The sequence below is a fragment of the Hakea prostrata genome, unplaced genomic scaffold (assembly GCF_041222555.1).
Source record: "Hakea prostrata isolate BN-2017 unplaced genomic scaffold, UWA_Hpros_2 contig_24, whole genome shotgun sequence".
In the NCBI taxonomy this organism is placed as follows: Eukaryota; Viridiplantae; Streptophyta; class Magnoliopsida; order Proteales; family Proteaceae; genus Hakea; species Hakea prostrata.
Window position 1 is genome coordinate 34,440 of NW_028291143.1, and position 19,710 is coordinate 54,149.

Consider the following 19,710-nt stretch of genomic DNA (forward strand, 5'->3'; position numbering starts at 1 on the left):
AAAAGCAGACACACCATACAAGTAGAAAACCAAAAAAAAAAAAACAAATAACAAACAATTAACTACAACTAATCAAACAAATAGCAAGAACAAACAAATAACAAAAACAGAGGAGATGAGCATAGGGTAATGATGACCAAGAAATTCTGTGTTGGTGTGTGCGAGTGATGGTATCTCCTAAACAACACCTAAAACAAATGAAAAACTTTGCATATACCCTAACGAAAACAGACACCAAGACAATTTAAGAGCAAACACATAAAACATAAACCAAAAGTGAACATTCGACAATAACAACAGCCAATCAGAAATTTCACAAATATGAAATGAAAGAAAAGAAATGGGGAGAATACTTAGCTGATGTGGTGTAGGGAAGATGGAAGGTAAAAATAACACAAAAACATGCCTGAAATCCAGTACAGCACCGGTAGTCCTCTGAAAAGTGATTCGATGATGGAATGGGGAAAAAGTTAGGGTTTTTGGTGAAAGATGGGCTATCGGTGAAGAAGAAGGTTGCTTTGGTGGGTGAATGTAGGTAAATGGAGGTGTGAAAGTCTTTGAGAAGCAGAAAATGGAAGAAGAAAGGAGGAGGAATCGCAGTGGAGAAGACGATGGTGCTGGTTAGGTGCGAAGAAGTGAGCTTCGAGTGTTTTGGGATTTTGTTTGAAATGAGAAGGTTAATGGGTTGGGGTGGGTATTGGTTCAGAATCGGTTCGAATCAGTATTGGTTCATAATGGTTTAATAGAAGTTTTGAAGTGTATTTTTCATGGGTTGGTTGGGTTTAAGGTTAAACCGGGTCAAGGAGTGGTTTTATCGTTGCTGTGGTGTTGTGACAGCTTTGCTATAGCAACAAACACATAATGTAATTTTCAATAGAGAATGTAATGTGTCAACAGAACATGTAAGACCCGTAGCTGAGGATCAAAACTTTGTAGTAGCATTGTGGCCACATCGCTACAACAAAGATAGTGAAATTTGCTGGATATTGAAACATGCTCTGCTCAAGTAGTTTGATTTAATGATAAGTTTGGCAAAACACCCAATCACTCTCTTTTTGTTCCCCACACTCCCTGCACATCAAAGATACATGTTAGCAAATTATCTGTCAGTTTTGTTTTGTTTTTTTTTTTATTATTATTTTTTTTATATCACACATTATGAACTACCCATGACTTTATTAAACACCTAATGAACTACTAGCACACAATTAAACTAAAAATAATGAAATCTAAGTGACCTCCCTTCTTTTTAAGCCTCTTGAAGGTTGATTGAAGATTTGTCCTGCTCCAATGGTGCTCCCCAATAATGCTTGATTCTCTGCCCATTGACTAGAAATTTCCTATTAGAGATGCCCTCTTGCAACTCCACTACTCCATGTGGAAATACTATCATTATTGTAAAAGGACTTGACCATCTTGATTTCAGCTTTCCTGGAAATAGTTTGAGTCTGGAGTTGAACAGCAGAACTTGCTGACCTGATTCAAATACCCTATGCAAGATTTTCTTGTCATGCCATTTCTTCACTTTCTCCTTGTAGAGTTTGGCATTCTCATATGCTTGGAGCCTGAATTCATCAAGTTGATGGAGTTGTAGCATTCTCTTCTCACCAGCCAAAGTAGAGTCAAAATTGAATTTCTTAATTGCCCAGTATGCCTTATGCTCTAGTTCCAATGGTAGATGGCAAGCCTTTCCAAACACAAGTTGATATGGTGACATTCCAAAAGGTGTTTTGTAGGCAGTCCGGTAGGCCCAAAGGGAGTCATCTAACCTTATGGACCAATCCTTCCTTGTTGGGCATACTGTTTTCTCCAAAATCAACTTGATTTGTCTATTAGAAACTTCAGCTTGTCCATTTGTTTGGGGATGATAGCTTGAGGCAACCTTATGACGAACTCCATATTTAGACAATAGAGCTCCAAGATATTTGTTGCAAAAATGTGAACCTTCATCACTAATTATGGCTCTTGGAGTACCAAATCTAGTGAAGATATTCTTTCTCATGAAGTCAATAACCACCTTGGCATCATTAGTTGAACAAGCAACAGCCTCCACCCACTTGGATACATAGTCCACTGCTACTAAAATGTAAAGATTGCCATATGAAGGAATAAAAGGCCCCATGAAATCAATTCCCCAAACATCAAACAATTCTACTTCCAAGATATTGGTTAAGGGCATTTCATTCCTTTTTGAGATGTTTCCCACTCTTTGACATCTATCACATTTTTGAATGAATTGATAGGCATCTTTGAACATACTTGGCCAATAAAACCCCGATTGCAAGACCTTTGCTGCTGTCCTATCTCCTTGATAATGTCCACCATATGGGGAGTCATGGCATTGCCTCAACACATCCTCTACTTCTACCTCAGGGATACAACGCCTCAATATTTGATCTGCACATAGCTTGAATAAGAATGGTTCATCCCCGTAAATACCTTTTAACCTCATGTAAAAATTTCTTCCTTTGTTGAGTGGGCATCATAGGGGGTAGAAGTCCGCTGGCTAAATAATTAGCAAAATCAGCATACCAAGGTGTTTGTGAGAGGGAAAGAGCAAAGAGTTGTTCATCAGGGAAGACTTCTTTAATTTCAAATTCAGCTGCTTGGTTTGGATTTTCCAACCTAGACAGATGGTCAGCCACTTGATTCTCAGTCCCCTTCCTATCTTTTATCTCTAAATTGAACTCTTGAAGCAATAAGTCCATCTAATCAGCCTTGGTTTAGCATCCTTCTTGTGTATCAAATATTTGATGGCTGAATGATCTGTGAACACAATGACCTTTGCCCCCACTAGATAAGCTCTAAATTTGTCAAATGCAAACACAACTGCCAAGAGTTCTTTTTCGGTGACAGTGTAATTCAGTTGTGCTCTTGATAGGGTCCGACTAGCATAATAGATTGAATGGAATACCTTATTCTTACGCTGTCCCAAAACTGCTCCTACAGCCCAATCACTAGCATCACACATGACCTCAAAGGGAATAGACCAATCCGGTGCCACAATGATGGGTGTAGAGATTAGCTTCTTCTTCAACTCTAAAAATACTGTCATACATGCTTCATTAAAGCTGAACTGACTTTCTTTTTCAAGCAAGCTACACAATGGTTTAGATATTTGTGAAAAATCTTTTATGAACCTTCTATAAAACCCTGCATTTCCAAGAAAGCTTCTAATCCCTTTCACACTTGATGGTGGTGGTAATTTTTCTATAATGGCAACCTTGGCTTTATCCACTTCTAGACCCTGTTTGGAAACCTTGTGTCCAAGAACAATCCCTTCTCTAACCATAAAATGGCATTTTTCCCAGTTGAGGACTAAATTGGTTTCTTCACATCTCTGTAGAACTTTTGCCAAGTGAGTGAGACATTCAACATAAGTTTCTCCAAAAACTGAAAAATCATCCATAAACACCTCTACAAATTGTTCCACCATATCAGTGAAAATGGCCATCATACATCTTTGGAAAGTGGCTGGGGCATTACATAGACCAAAAGGCATTCTTCTAAAGGCAAAGGTACCATATGGGCAAGTGAAAGTGGTCTTATGTTGATCTTTAGGAGCAATGGCTATTTGATTGTAACCTGAGTATCCATCTAAGAAGCAATAATACTCTTTTCCAGCCAATCTATCAAGCATTTGATCAATGAAGGGTAGAGGGAAATGATCTTTCCTTGTAGCCTTGTTGAGCTTCCTATAGTCCATACATATTCTCCACCCACTCACTATCCTTGTAGGTATCAACTCCTTATTATCATTCTCCACAACTGTCATTCCTCCTTTCTTGGGGACACATTGTACTGGACTCACCCACTTGTTGTCTGAAATTGGATACACCACCCCAGCATCTAACCATTTAATGATTTCCTTTTTGACCACTTCCTTCATAATTGGATTCAGCCTCCTTTGATGATCCACAGAATTATTACAGTAGTCTTCCAGCAGAATTTTGTGCATGCAAATTGATGGGCTGATTCCCTTGATATCCGATATGGTCCATCCTAATGCTTTGCTGTATTTCTTCAAGACTTTAATTAACATATCTTCTTGCTCTGCTGTTAGCACTGCTGAAATGATAACTGGAAGTGTCTTTCCTTCACCCAAATAGGCATACCTAAGGTGTCCTGGAAGAGGCTTCAATTCTAACACAGGAGGCTCTTCAATTGATGGCTTAGGAGATTGAGTTGCATGCTCAGATAATACAAGAGGATCAAATCCACTCTTTCTTAATGTCTCAGCTGGTCTTGCATCTAACCATTTAATGTAGCTACTGCTTCATCACCCACTTGTGAAATTTCAGATGTTAATGAAAGCTCTAATGGATCTGTACTGCCCTTTGTCTCAACTTCTTCTAAAACCAGCTCCTCAATGATATCTACCATTGAGCATTGCTCTATCTCATCTGGAGATTTCATTGCCTGGAGAACATTGAAAATGACTTGCTCTCCATTTACCCTCATAGTTAATTCTCCTTTATGCACATCAATCAAAGTCTTTCCAGTGGCCAAGAAGGGTCTTCCAAGAATGATGGGCACATCTCTATCAGCTTCAAAATCAAGAACAATGAAATCAGCAGGGAAGATGAACTTATCAACTCTTACCAAGACATCTTCAATTTTTCCTTCAAGATGAGCTAAGGATCTATCGGCCATGTGAAGTGTTACTGTAGTTGGCCTTGCTTCTCCCACACCAAGCTTCTTGAAGATTGACATTGGCATAAGGTTAATGCTAGCTCCAAGGTCACAAAGGGCTCTCCCAATATAATTTTCTCCAATAGCACAAGGAATGGTGAAACTCCCAGGATCCTTTAATTTTTGAGGAAGCTTGTTCAGCAAGAAGGCACTACTCTCTTGTGTCATGGCTACTGTTTCAAACTCTCCAAATCTTTTTTTTTAGAAAGGATGTCTTTCATGAATTTCACATAATTTGGCATTTGTTCAAGTGCTTCTACCAATGGTATATTGATGTGGAGCTCCTTCAAAACATCCAAGAATTTCTTGAACTGATGGTTTTGTTGCTGCCTTTGAAATCTTTGAGGAAAGGGGGGTGGTTTATAAGGCACTTTTTCTGGAGAACCCTGTTGCAATGGAGCTGTAGCTGTGGTGGTTCAACACTTTGGTTTTCAAAATCAGATTGGTCCTTTTGAACAGCCACTGGATCTTCCTTTTCCCTTTCTTCTTGGACAGGAATAGGCTCCTTCGGTTGACTGGACTTAAAATGAGGTGGCTCTAGATGTTTCCCACTCCGTAATGAAATAACCTTGCAATGCTCTTTGCCTTCACGCCTAGGATTTTCAGTATCACTTGGCAATGATCCTTGAGGTCTGTTGCTTAAAGCATTAGCTAGCTGCCCAACTTGATTCTCCAAATTTCTCAATGAAGCTGCTTGGCTCTGAATAATTGCATCATTCTTTGCCATGTATTCTTTCAATAGGAGCTCAATTGATGAAGAAGGTTCCATAGGCTGAATCTTCACTTGCTGTTGAGCACTTGGAAGCTGATAAGGTCTAGTTGGGATAGATGATGGGCCTACATTCTGTCCTTGACCATTCCAAGAGAAGTTAGGGTGCTGCCTCCAACCAGGATTATAAGTGTTGGAATATGGGTTATTAGCTTTGCTGAAATTACCAACATAGTAGGCTGATTCCCGGGTTAGATGGACAACTATCAAAGACATGCTCCCCACCACAATATGTACAAGAGACTGCTGGATTTTGTTGAGGTTATACAGTTGCAGCCAAGTTTACAGATTTTAGCACACTAGTGAGGGATGAAACTTGTGCGATTAAGGCTATCACTTGCATCCAACTCATAAATTCCAGCCACCCTCTTACTTTGCAGCTCTTTCAGCTGGCCATTGGTAGTTGTTGTTGGCCATCCTCTCCAAAATTTCATAAGCCTCATTGTAAGACTTTGCCAATATAGCCCCATTGGCTGATGCATCCACTATGGATCGAGTTTGTCCACTTAAACCATTGTAGAAAGTCTCCATCTGAATCCAATGAGGAATGCCATGATGAGGACATTTACGCAAGAGCTCCTTAAACCTCTCCCATGCCTCATATAAAGACTCACTATCCAACTGTTGAAAACCAGTTATGTCATTTCTGAGCTTGGCATTCTTTGTTGGAGGGAAGTACTTCATCAAGAACTTCTCTACCAAGTCATTCCATGTAGCTACTGATTGGGGAGGTAAGGAGTTCAACCACGCTCTTGCTCTATCCCGCAATGAATAAGGGAATAGCTTCAATCTCAAAGCCTCTTCAGTTGCTCCAGGTATCTTGAAAGAGTCACTTACTTCCATGAAGAGTCTAAGATGGAGATGAGGATCTTCTGTTGGAAGCCCACTGAATTGTCCCACAGTTTGAAGCATTTGGAACATCACCGGCTTAAGTTCAAAATGTAAGGCTTGAATATCTGGCCGTACTATGCTTGGATTCAGCTCATGCAACATGGGGACAGCATATGCTCTGATGGCTCTATCTCTATCATCACCCTCAGCTGCCATATTATTCTCATTATTATTCAATCCATTTCTCACTGCTTCAGCCATTGTTGGAACTGCTGCTAGGCCTCGTTGCTCCCTTCTTCTAGCTCGAAATGTCCTTTCTATTTCGATGTCAAAGGGTGCCAACTCTTGATCAGGCAGCGTGTTCATACAAGGGTAAAAGCACCTGAGAATAAAAGGAAACTAATATCAAAGTAAAGAAATTTCAGTAGATAAAACAAAAACTTACTTCTACACTAATTATCAAAGACAAAATTCCCCGGCAACGGCGCCAAAAACTTGTTGCTTGTATCTCAAGATATCACGCAAGTATACGTATCGCAATCAAGTAATAAATGATAAGTAAAGTATCGATCCCACGGAGAATTATATCCTTAACTTTCAATGTAAAAATAAAATTGATTTAAATGAAATTAACAAGGTTGATTGGTGATTGACTAACTAATTAACCAAATGACAAGTAAAGAAAACTAAGGAACTAAAATGTAGATTTGAGCAATGGAAGAAACTTAATGAGTGACAAGTGTGTTAGGAATCAAATTTCCCTTCCCCTGAATTTTATAACACAAATACTAAAGCAATACTACAACCCCAAGATAAATCAAGAACTTGGAATGAATGGCAATATGGTATTTTCCAATACACATAAGCTAGCATCCTAAATCAACATCAGCATATTCCTATGAAGAATTGAATTAAGAATGCAATTTAAACCCAATCCAATCAATGGTAATGTGAGGTAATTGGGTATTCCTACCCAACCTACTAATTAACACAACCTAATTAAAGATGATGCTAACTCACACAATTCAACAAACACCTAGACTTCATTAATTTTCCAATTAATGAAATCATAACATTCATTCAAGAAAGATCATTCAAGAACTGAAATTAGTCAATATAACATGCTGAATTCATTAACAATAAAGTGGATTGCAATAAAACTAAAGAACACATGATTAATTACATATCAAAATTCAGGTTTAGGTACTACTATCATCCCAACACAGACTAAGATTTAGCCCATAACAGAATTCAAATGCATAAAACCAAGTATAGTTGACATGAGACTAGAAAATAAGAAGATAGAGTTATAAAAACAAGAATAAACTAAGGCTTCAATGCTTCCACATGAGCTCCAACTTTCTTCTTCAAGCAAATCAACAACTCCAAGAGCTCCTTGCTTCCACAAGAGCTCCAGCATTGGTTCTCTACCTCCTTCCTCTCAGCCAAGTCTATTTTCCACACCTTGGTCGAATGTCTCCTCTTCTCCTCCTTGCCTCTCTTCTCTTTCTTCCATAAATGTCTTCAATCATTAGGTTAGATTCTGGCCATAGGATTAGAACCTTCCTCCTGAGATCAAGGGCTGAAAACCATCATGTATTTACAAGAATTTAGTCCACTTAAGTTAGCCCTTTTTGGTCAATTCCATTTGAATTGGATCTGAGAATATTCTGCTCCGTTGTTGTAGCAATGCAGCAACAACTCTACAACAAAGTTAGAGGACATGTTCTTCTATTATGAATCTTCACCTACATGTTCAAGAGAAAGAGAAACAGTCAAATCCATCCATAAAAAGAAGGGAAATTCATGCAATGTGACAAAAATGAACTAAACAAAATGCAACATGTTGAGACTAAATAAAACAACACCTAATGAATACTATCACTAAAACAAAGACAAAATACTCCTAAATCAAGCCATCTCAAGTATAAAAGTTATAAATCTTAACTCTATTTCATAGAGTTATCAAAAAATCCTCTAAAACCACCCCACCAAAGAGGGAAAAGTTATAAATCCAACACTATTTTTTAGTAGAGTAAGTGGGGCGCGCCACATAACCACCACAAAAGGAGGGTGGAGGGAGGCGGAGCGAAAATTGATGAATAAAAGGAGGGCAGGAAATAAGATGGGTAACAGGAGCAAAATAGGGGGGGGGATTTCGGAGGGGGGAGAGGGAGGATCGGAAAGGGTGTGGTGGTTTGGGGCAGAGTCAATAGTGGATGGAGGGGGGGCTGTGAGGGGGAGAAAAGGGGATGGACGGACGGAGTCCGTCTCCACATTCGAAAGGCCCACCCAAACAACCAAGAGGAGCGCAGGAAGGGGGACCCGGGGCGGGCGCGCGCTCTGGCCCCCCGCCCCCCCCCCACCCCCATCGTACGGGGGGGTCTCAATTCTTCTCGGAGGTGATCGCAGCAGCAATCTTGGGTTTGATCACCCTCCAAAGACTAGTTGATTGGAAAAGTAAGTTGAAGTCTCAAAGCGCTGCAGCAGTCAAGGGAATATCAGCACCAGGGAGTCTAGTAAGGGGGACGATAGATCACAGGGGGAGGTGATAAGAGCGGGTTGCCTTTATGGGCAGGTTGTAATATATAAGCTCAAGTATTGAACCCAAAAATAGCACGTTAGTTATTAGGCTGAGACCTAGATTAGAAGCAAGAAACTAAAGAAAAGGAAACTATTAGGTTGGCAGAAAGTTCTAAAATAGAAACAAGCAACTTAAATAAATACAAACAAAACCCATGTCAAAAAAAGAGGGATTTCCTCCGCAGTAGACCATTTCTATGTTCAATAGAATTTCCTCTGCAGTTATATCAACAGAAATTTGCAAATAGAATGTGAATTTGAAAAAAAAAATGGAAAAGAAAAGAAAAGAAGAAGAAGAAGAAAGAGATGAAAAAAGAAAGAAAAAAAGAGAAGCATAGATGGGAAGATATATGGGTACATTGAAAAGCTGAAAAAGTGACTTTACATAGTGGAAAATTTTGTAAAAACATTTCACCTCATTATGGTCGTGGAGCTTAATAGGAGTGTTTGCCATGGGAGAGAAACCAATTGCAGGCAATCCTCGTTCCCTGAAGTATCGAGAATCTGTTGAGGCAGGAAAAACTTCTAGTTTGCTAAGTTTGCCATTAGCTTTCTTTACTGCCCCTTCTAAAAGTGCCCACCATGGATTGGAGTCATCTGTAGCAGTGAAGACTGGCTTTCCAAACTATAAGTTTAGTTGCAAGTCATATACTAGTACCCCTGTTTCATTGAATTTCTCTCTTCTAAGAAATTCTGCTACTATCTTCTTGCTTTACTACTTCTTTCGTTGTTTATTTCAGAATCAAGTTTAGCCTTCTTTTTATCTAATACTTCTACAAAGACCTAGAGGACTATTTTTCCTTCATATCGAGATCTGTTAGAGTTTCAAATCTAGCAGAAGTTTGCTGCTATGGTCCGAGATCTGATATTATCTGCTATTGCAGCAACTGTTATGCGCTTCTTCCGAGTGGATTGCTGCAACGACTACTGCAATTTTGAGATTCCAAGCTGGTTCAATATATTTTTTGTCCTGATCTAATTTGCTCCTGCCTAAGGGTTAGCAGTGGTCCAGATTATTTTTCCCCCCTTGGTGCACAAGATTTTGTCCTGTGAGACGATTTTCTGCTGCTTGATCAACTTTATTAGTGAAAAATACACTGCTCTGTGGGTTCTACTTTTCCTTCTTGGGTTTCTTTTGTGTTCATACTTTAAGATGCTTGTCACTGGTCATCATTAATTGTCCACGTGTAATGCTACACGTGAAGGGGAGAATGGTACCTTATTCTATATCTACTCAAGATGTGCTGATGGATATTATTTGTGAAGATCTTTGTCATCAACTTATGGCATTCTACAATGATATCATTACATGTCTTTACCTATATTGTCCCTCCTAACTATTTGGTCCGTAGTAACCCATACTACCTTACCTACTTGGTCCGCAGTAACCCATATTGTCTTTTACCTTACCTACTTGGTCCGCAGTAACCCATACTGTCTTTTACCTTATCTATTTGGTCCATAGTAACCCATACTACCTTACCTACTTGGTCCACAATAACCTATACTGTCTTTTACCTACCTACTTGGTCCACAGTAATCAATATTGCCTTCTACCTACCTATACTTTGCCTATTACTTGCCTTCTTGTGAAGCATTTATATGGACATTGGAGTTGTAATTTTGAAGATTTAGTATGGATATTTCTCCCTACTACCGGCATTATGTGGATGGTATCTTTGATCCTGCTATACTTATGGACATTGGAGTTGCAATTTTGAAGATTTAGTGTGGATATTTCTCCTACTACCGGCATTATATGGATAGTATCTTTGATCCTGTTATACTTATGGAATTTGTTCATCTTCAACGTCGATTGTTTTTATTATTGGATGGTTCTATTGACATGAAGAATTAAAGTTTTTTTAAGTTGGTGTTGATTATCTCCTGGGTGAAGTTTTCTCAGTGTTTATTGACATCTGTCATTGCTACACGATTCAAGATTGGTGCTACCTTTCAAGTTTATTCTTATTGTGGAAGCTGAAGTTTTCTTTGTGTACACTCCAGCTTGAGGGGGAGTGTTGAAGTATATGCAAGTCTGTACTATTTTACTGTTCATGTTACTGTTCACGTGAACAGTAAAAACTGTGTTACTATCCACGTGAACAGTAAAAACTGCATAGTTTCTATTTCTAATGTAGAAGTCTTGCTATATAAGTTTTGGGAGTTTTTAGAAAGCATAGTTTCTATTTTGATGGTAGTTTCTATTTTCAGAATTTTCTATTTAGGAGCTAGGAAGTTACTAAAGTTGTAATTTTTTGTTTCCTTTTTCTAGAGGACAATTACTTGTCTCTCAAGTTGTATTAGATTCATTAGAAGCTATAAGTAAAAGGGCTCTGTGATTCTAGACTCTTAAGCAAGAATCACAGGCCTTTTCTACGGGTTCTTCATCTCTCTTCTCTTCTTCTTTTTCTCTCTTTTCTTTGTTCAAGTTCAACTGTTGTTTTGATTATTTAATGCTTGTTTTCTAACAAGTACAGCTAGTACAGTGATGGCTATAGCCATTTTCTTTACTCTCTTCCTTTCAACTGATTATGTGAACATAAAATAGTGGCAACTTCTCCAGTCCCAGTTCAATGGTAATGGAATTAATACATTAAACAGAAAAGGCTGGGTAAGCTGCTAGCACCTTATGTCGATCTCTCCCCCCTTTGAGGGTTAAGGGGGTCATTTTAGAAAAGCAAGGGAGGAAGGAGATAATAGATTTATAGGGGGCTAGGCTAGCTTACAGAATACCACTATCAATACCCGTCCCTCTCCCTGAATTAGATGCTTCCTTCTCACATTTCTAGCTATGTTCCCAAATTTTTAGAAAATCTTCCAAGTCCTTCCATACCTCAAATGTCATGTTGCGTGAAGAAGGCGCCCACTCCTCTTCAATCCGTTTCTCAAACATTTTCTCATCAGCAATAGGTGGGATTCGAATGTCAAAACCTGCTTCAGCTTCGGATGGCTGCGGATTCATAACAAACCCCCGACGGAAGGAATACGAAGAGTCATATCGGTAAAGGTATACTAAAATCAGAAAGAAAAAGCTTGCAGGGTGGGGGTTGCTTAATAATCTGTTGATGGTTTTATGGAGTGCTTTTTCTGAACTTTGGGGCCATGGGGAATGCCAAGCCCTTGATAAAAAAATAAGGCTACACTGCTATCCAATGGAAGTGGCAGGGGTTACATGTTGGGCCAAGAGAAAATAGTCTCCAACTGAAACAAATTCCACAATTCCTTTTAGAAATGGCACTTTTGCATGCCCCGGGCAAAAAGAAAATTTGTAATTGTGTATGACTCCTCCCAGGCATGATTACTCATTGTTCAGTTCAATATACACCTGTAAGTTGAGGTTTCATCCTCAGTGAAATTACCCCTTCTTTTTGCTCATCCTTAAACTGCTTGTATACTAATGTCTTCCCTTGTTTCAATGCTTCCTGTTTTGTTCATTGCATGGTTTTCACCTACTAAATATAAGCTTGAAAAAGGATAACTTCCTAAATCATCTCCTGAGTTTGATCAGTAATAATTAAAGTTGACAGATAGCTGTGGTTAGAGTACAATCAAAATATTGTTTCTGAGAAGCTGTAAGGTACAACACAAATAATTTGTCTTCTTCTTAAATTGAATTTTAGGGAATAACCATAAACAAATTGATTTACAATCAGATCCAGATCTGTCCAGATTCTATTTTGGGAACTAACACACAATCCAAATTTTCTTGAAAGGCAAAAAAATTTTGAATTAACAAAGAAGAAAGGAAAAGGGAAGGGAGAGATACCCCTCGTTGAACATGCACTGTGGGTGTTACCCATGGTCATTATTTAGCATTTTAGCCTATCTTAAAAGGGAGCAACAATTAGGTTGTTCGGCCCTGCTACTCCACTTTCCACTCCCCAACTGGATTGAAAGAAAACCCATTACTTCCCCGAGCTTGGTACAATTAGAAAATGCACTTTTTACATTTTACGGCAAAACCTCCACCAGCCCAACTGTTATGAAAGGAACATAATGAATTATTTTAACTCCCTATGTTTAACAGCTCTTTTCTACTTTATTTTTGAAATCCCTTGATCCACCTCCAGTTAGAATGTTGCATCCTTCTTTGTAGCAGTCTGACCCAGAAACCCTGTGGTAATACAGAATACTAAGAGTTCATCCTGAATCAAACCTCACTTGCAAATTGAAATCTACGTATCAGAAAAATAAACTCATATTCCATGAAAAAGTTCAAAGCTAATCCTATCATGTCGACTGCATCAACAAATCCCCAAGCCTCCCACCTTATTCCACACACACCAAGACCTGAAAAATGCCACTTGAGCTAACTACGGAGACAGCAAAACTTATGCTAAGAACCAACCAAATCTCACCAAAAGATTGATAGAATTCAATGAAAAAATGTATCAACACTATAGTGGAAAGAAAGGAAAACATCGGGGCAGCGATTTTTCTTTTTTAAAATCTTTTTAAATAATTGATAAGTACCATATTATTGTAACTATATATAGAACTAAAATGCAGAGCATTTAGAAATCCCTTTACAGATTCTAACTTAAATGAAAACATTTTAGGTTTTCACATTCATATTTCGATATAGGATTATGTACACAATATTGGAATGAACTCTCTAAGTTGTAACGTTTTTATCGAGAACATGGATTTCGGAAGAGAAATCTCAATGCAGGAGAAATATATAGAAAAGTATTCCAGACAGAATTTCAGCTTCTCCAATAAATTCAAATACGAAATATGAAAAGAAGAAACAGATTATTTGATAGAACAATTTCTTAGAAATCAGAGCAACCAGTTATTGACTAAGATTGAGGAATTGTACACGAAGTTTGTCAGATTAAATAGGATATCAAGTGTTCCAATTCAATTAAAATTCTCATGCAGGTAAGTCCAATTTGAATTCTATGCACTACCAAGAATGCCAATATCTATTAGATGATATCTCAAATCACTTCAGCTTTAGTAATAGGCAAAAACTTGTTATGGGATTTATAGGGCAATGAGGCTATGATCAGAGTGAGAGCCACCTATGAGACGGCAGCAGAAGCGTGGTGGTCCTTATGAAACCATTTAGGATTAGACCTTGATTGACAAATACTGATCTAATGAGTCTTTTTCAAAATCTGTTATCCTAACAATCTTTCATAATTGTCAGTGAACTATTGCACCAAGACAAACTAATAGCTAATTCAGGACAGAAATATTGTTGTTACCAGAGAATTAGTTTGTCCCTTCTCTCCTCTTTGGGTAATTCATCCAAAAAAAATAGCTAATTCATTAGCTTACCGTTGGAGATGGCGTGCCAGTCTTCAGGGAGACCATATTTACTGATATGACCTCACCTGCTTCCTTCGAACCCGCCTTCACCATGTCAAATTAGGCAGCCCGGAATCTCATCACACTCTCGATGCTCTTCATGAGGTTCTCCATTGCACTATTGTCGTAAAGTTTTGATCCATGACCAGGGGAACTAGTAGCCTTGATCACAAGCCACCACGGGCTCCTCTCCGCCAAGAAAACGCGGTAATTTTCATTCGAGGATGCCAGTCCTGTCAGAGTTCACAATCAAAAAATTGAACCCTAGTTCTTTAAAATTCGAACTGATCTTACCTTCATCAAGAACGATGCCGACGTTCATTTTCTTGAATTCTTCCGACTCGGCTAATTTCTCAGCCCCATCATGGCCGCCTATTTCCTCGTCTGGAACGAACGGAACGTAAACAGTCCTAATCGGTTGAAACCCAGATTTCTTCAATCGGCGTACGGCTTCCAGGTATTGCATGCCAACACACTTCATGTCCTGCGATCCTCTAGCATAGATATTTCCAGCCTCATTGATGTGAGCATCAAAAGGAGCATGAACCCATTTATGGTGCTCGGCAGGTACCACGTCCGTATGGGAATACAGAAGAATGGAAGGAAGATCAGGGTTTGTACTAGGCCATTTCAAGAGAACAACAGGCATGCCCTTGACGAATTCAAGGGATTGCGATTCGAGGCCGATAGCTTTGGCTTCAGAGAGGATGAAATCGGCAGCTGCATGGTAGTCAGGGTTAGGGTGAGCTGTGTTAATTTGAAGATACTTCTGGAATCTTGAAATTATCGCCGATGAATCCTCTGGCAACAAAACAACTACTCTCGATGTGAAAAAGAAGCAGAAGAGAATGAAAATTCGAAACCTACGAATTGAAGATAGAGTGCAAGTTCTATAAATTCCCACCATTTTTCTCACGAGAGAGGTCACCGAAGAGCGGCGAAGTGGCACTGAGCTTTCAAGAGCTGAACTCTTCGTCAAGAAGAACGAGAATTACAGAGACCAAACCCACCAAAATGGCGTGGAACCGAGCAAAGCTTTGGTGGGCCCGTTGCTATATCACCATCCAAAGTGACGCTGCGCTTGGGTCAGTTTTGTCAAATTTCAGAATATTCAAACCGATGATGTAAATTGGCTATCATTTTACCTCATACCTCATTATGATCAAGGAGTAGAATAGGACTGTTTGCTATTGGAGAGAAGCCAATTGCTTGAAATCTTGTTTTTGTGTAGTATCGAGCATCTGTTGAGGCTGTTTAAGCTCTGGATTGCCAAGTTTTCCATTTGCTTTCTTTACTGTTACGTGTAAAAGTTCCCACCATGGATTAGAGCGTATCTCTAGCAGTGAGGAGTGAGGACTAGCTTCCCAAAGTTATCGAGAGTGGAAGCCTTGCTTTTGAACTGTCCCAAGCAAACGTGTTTAGAATCGAAAAATGCATTTCCCAAAACACAAAACTAACAATTTTGACGCTTCTGATCTTACTATGGGTATATGACAATCATGAAGGATTGCAAAAAATATATTAGCAGTGATCAGAAGTTGTACATTATAGATGGGGGAAGCAATTTTTTTTTCACTCTTTTTCTTTCAGCTGAACTTCTTGATGCAAAAAATATTTGCAACTGCTCCAGTGCCAATTTAATTGCAATGAAAAATAATAAATGAAAGGTTCTGGACCTTATGAGATTTGGTCTATTTCGCTTTTAGTCTAAAAAAATTAAGTCTTTTGAATCTGCTACTATATAAAAGGAAAACCTCCAACACTTGTGGCACGTATTTTCTTAGACCAAAATACCCCTCCTAAATAGACATGAACCTTCTCAAAAAGCCCATTTCTGCAACCAATGTAACTTCTCATGGAACTCACCCTTTAAAAACATTACACCCCTTAAAACTCAGATTTCGGTATTCTCTTCCACTAGACAAAATCATACTACTATATCATATCATACTATCATACTATCATATCATACTACTATATAAATCATAAACTTGAGACAATTGTGGTACGTATTTTAATTGACCAAAATACCCTCCTTGAATAGGCATGCACCCGTTCATAATACTCAACAACTACCAAAAAAATGAGACTTCAATTTAGTTATTATATAATTTTTCAATTTTCATAATATCAAAATACCTTCGACTAACAGTGACATACCTTTTCCACATTAGATGTATCGTTTGAATCCCCTGGAACTCGTACCCCAAAATGAACCCGTTTGAAACCCAGACGTAGGCTCCAGAACTCTCAAAACAATCCCACGAAGGAAAGCAAACATTGCCTCCGAAAAAACAATCTCCAATGACGCATGCCTTCGAAATTGGTCGAACCTTGATCAACAAGACTCTCTCAGGAAGGTTGGATTTTTTTCTTTTCCCTATTGATATTGATGGACGGGCATGGTTTGTTTTCAATATTTGCAGTTTTCCTTTCATTCCTTTATGTCGTTCTGGTTTGTTTCCCATTTAATTAAAAGTTAGCACAAAGAAATACTTCGTTTTGTTTCTGCTAAATTTGAAGAATGTGGGTTTCCTTTACAGGTCCTTCGAGTGGATAAAACTGACGACCTTCTGAGCGGTTCAAGAAATTCCTGATTTTTATCTTGAAATTTGTAGAGCTTGTGCACTTGCAGAGATACGTAGTTGAATTCTTCACTCTCATACTCGAATCTAGGGCAAGTTTCGTGAAACATATTTGAAGAAACACAGAGATTTCATTTCCCTTGAATCTTCGTTTGGAGTGTTGGTGTCATCCCTCGATGCAGTGTTCTTTTGTGGCCGGCGGCGATTGCCTCTCGCTTCTCCTCCGATAATGAGAGGTGAATCTTCTTGTTCTCATCCCCTTCCTCGATCTCCAATTTTTTATTCTCTTCCTGTTGAGGAATCTTTTGTTCTGGAAGAAAATTTGGAGGAGCTCTTAGATCATCAGGAGGATCTGGTATTGGTTGGCAAGGTTTCAAATGGGAGACCTTTCAGAAGGCAAGTGATCTCCAATGGATTAGTGAAGCCAAGGCATTTGATCCATGGAGTGAATGTGGAGCAGATTTCTCAGAATTGTGTTACCCTTCATTTTAATCATCAATTAATTTGTAGAATGTCTTATACGGCCGTGGACTGTCACTAGGAATTTGATTGTTTTGGATCCGTGGTCAAGTTTGGAGAGTCAACAATTCATCGTCACTGCTGTTTGGGTTGCAAATCCATGATGCGCTTTCTGAATCTCTTAATTTGAGATGGGTTTTGACTGCCAATGCCCCGGTGGCGTACTATATTATGGAAATTTGCCCAAATGGTCACAAAGGAAACAGGTGCAGAACTAAGTCCTTCATATGTCTTCTTCTCCCCCTCTTCTTTCCCCTCTGTAAACAGTTCTTCATATGTTGAAGACTCTGGCTATGGTTTGTGATCAAATGCCCCACCTGTGCTTCAATTCTCTAATTAGAAACCCATAGGATTGTGTTAAAAAGGGATCAAACCTGCTCCAGATGGGGACATAGAAGAAAGATGTGGTCTGAATTGGCCTCATCATCATGACCAAAAGCATGTAAGGTTGGTATTTCACGACCTGTCTCATTGAGTAGAAATAGAGTGCGAAGTCTTCTATGAATACTTTTTCATACGAAGTGAGCAATTTTTGGTGGAACTGGAAGGTGTCAGAGATGTAACCATATTTTTTTAATTTTATCACAAGCTGGAGCTCTCTTTCTCTCTCTTTGTTCAGAAAGTATTGTATGCTGAGGATACAGTACCAAAAACACCATGTCAAGTATGCTCGCACACGATCCTACGATCAAGAATCAGAGGTAAAACCTACATAAACAAGTAGCGGACACCCAAACGAGATATCTGAATCGTTTCTTATACATTTACGTTCATTATTTGCTTTGCAATTAGCCAGAGCCTTGTGATAAGTTCATTTGCTGACTTAGCCTTGTGATAAATTCATCACTAAGTTATAAGGTTTTTATCGAGAACATGGATTTCAGCTTCTCCAATAAATTCAAATTCAAAATATGAAAAGAAGAAACAAATTATTTGATAGAATAATTTCTTAGAAACCAGAGCAACCAGTTACTGACTAAGATTGAGGAATTGTATATGAAGTTCGTCAGATTAAATAGGATATCTCAATTAAAATTCTCATGCAGGTAAATCGAATTTGAATTCTATGCACTACCAAAAAAATGCCAATATCTTTTAGATGATATCTCAAACCACTTCACTTCAGTAATATGCAAAAACTTGTTACACGATTTATAGGGCAATGAAGCTATGATCAAAGTGAGAGCCACCTATGAGACGGTAGCAGAAGCATGGTGGTGCTTATGAAACCATTTAGGAGTAGATTTTGATTGACAAATACTGATCTAGTGAGTCTTTTTCAAAAATAGCTAATTCATTAGCTTACCGTTGGAGATGGTGTGCCAGCCTTCAGGGAGATCATATTCGCTGATATGACCTCGCCTGCTTCATTCAAACCCGTCTTCACCACGTCAAATTGGGCAGCCCGGAACCTCATCACACTCTCGATGCAGGTTCTCCATTGCACTATTGTCGTAAAGTTTTGATCAATGACCAGGGGAACCAGTAGCCTTGATCACAAGCCACCATGGGCTCCTCTCCGCAAAGAAAACGCGGTAATTTTCATTCGAGGATGCCAGTCCTGTCAGAGTTCACAATCAAAAAATTGAAACCAAATTCTATAAAATTCGAACCGATCTTAGCTTCATCAAGAACGATGCCGACGTTCATTTTCTTGAATTCTTCCGACTCGGCTAATTTCTCAGCCCCATCATGGCAGCCTATTTCCTCGTCTGGAACGAACGAAACGTAAACAGCCCTAATCGGTAGAAACCCAGATTTCTTCAATCGGCATATGTTTCCAAGGTATTGCATGCCAACACACTTCATCTCCTGCGATCCTCTTGGATAGATATTTCCAGCCTCATCGATGTGAGCATCAAAAGGAGCATGAACCCATTTATGGTGCTTGGCAGGTACCACGTCCGTATGGCGGTATGTGAATACAGAAGAATGGGAGTAAGATCAGGGTTTGCACCAGGCCATTTCAAGAGAGCAACAAGCATGCCCTTGACGAATTCAAGGGATTGCGATTCGAGGCCGATAGCTTTGGCTTCAGAGAGGATGAAATCGGCAGCTGCATGGTAGTCAGGGTTAGGGTGAGCTGTGCTAATTTGAAGATACTTCTGGAATCTTGAAATTATTGCCGATGAATCCTCTGGCAACAAAACAACTACTCTCGATGTGAAAAAAAAGCAGAAGAGAATGAAAATTCGAAACCTACGAACTGAAGAGAGAGAGTAAGTTCCATAAATTCCCAACATTTTTTCTCACGAGAGAGGTCATTGAAGAGAGGCGAAGTGGCACACTGGCACTGAGCTTTGAAGAGCTGAACTCTTCTTCAAAAAGAGTTAGAACTACAGAGACCAAACCCACCAAAATGGCATGGGAATGGCCCCGTAGCTGTATCACTATCCAAAGTGACGCCACGCT

The 19,710-nt window shown here is 39.1% G+C and overlaps 1 protein-coding gene, 1 non-coding gene and 2 pseudogenes across 2 annotated transcripts; 1 reads left to right on the forward strand and 3 right to left on the reverse strand.

Annotated features, from left to right (window-relative positions):
• Nucleotides 1–4,251: 4,251 nt before the first annotated feature.
• Nucleotides 4,252–4,860, reverse strand: LOC148999206 (uncharacterized). Its single transcript, XM_089141377.1, has one exon. The coding sequence runs from the start codon at nucleotides 4,858–4,860 to the stop codon at nucleotides 4,252–4,254; it is 609 nt and encodes a 202-aa protein (XP_088997503.1).
• Nucleotides 4,861–6,008: 1,148 nt separating this feature from the next.
• On the forward strand, nucleotides 6,009–6,115 carry LOC148999207 (small nucleolar RNA R71). Its single transcript, XR_016170997.1, has one exon. It is a non-coding gene; the product is annotated as a small nucleolar RNA R71 (small nucleolar RNA).
• A 2,961-nt stretch (nucleotides 6,116–9,076) lies between these two features.
• On the reverse strand, nucleotides 9,077–15,101 carry LOC148999208 (uncharacterized; annotated as a pseudogene).
• A 1,809-nt stretch (nucleotides 15,102–16,910) lies between these two features.
• LOC148999209 (uncharacterized) lies at nucleotides 16,911–19,541 on the reverse strand (annotated as a pseudogene).
• Nucleotides 19,542–19,710: the final 169 nt, after the last annotated feature.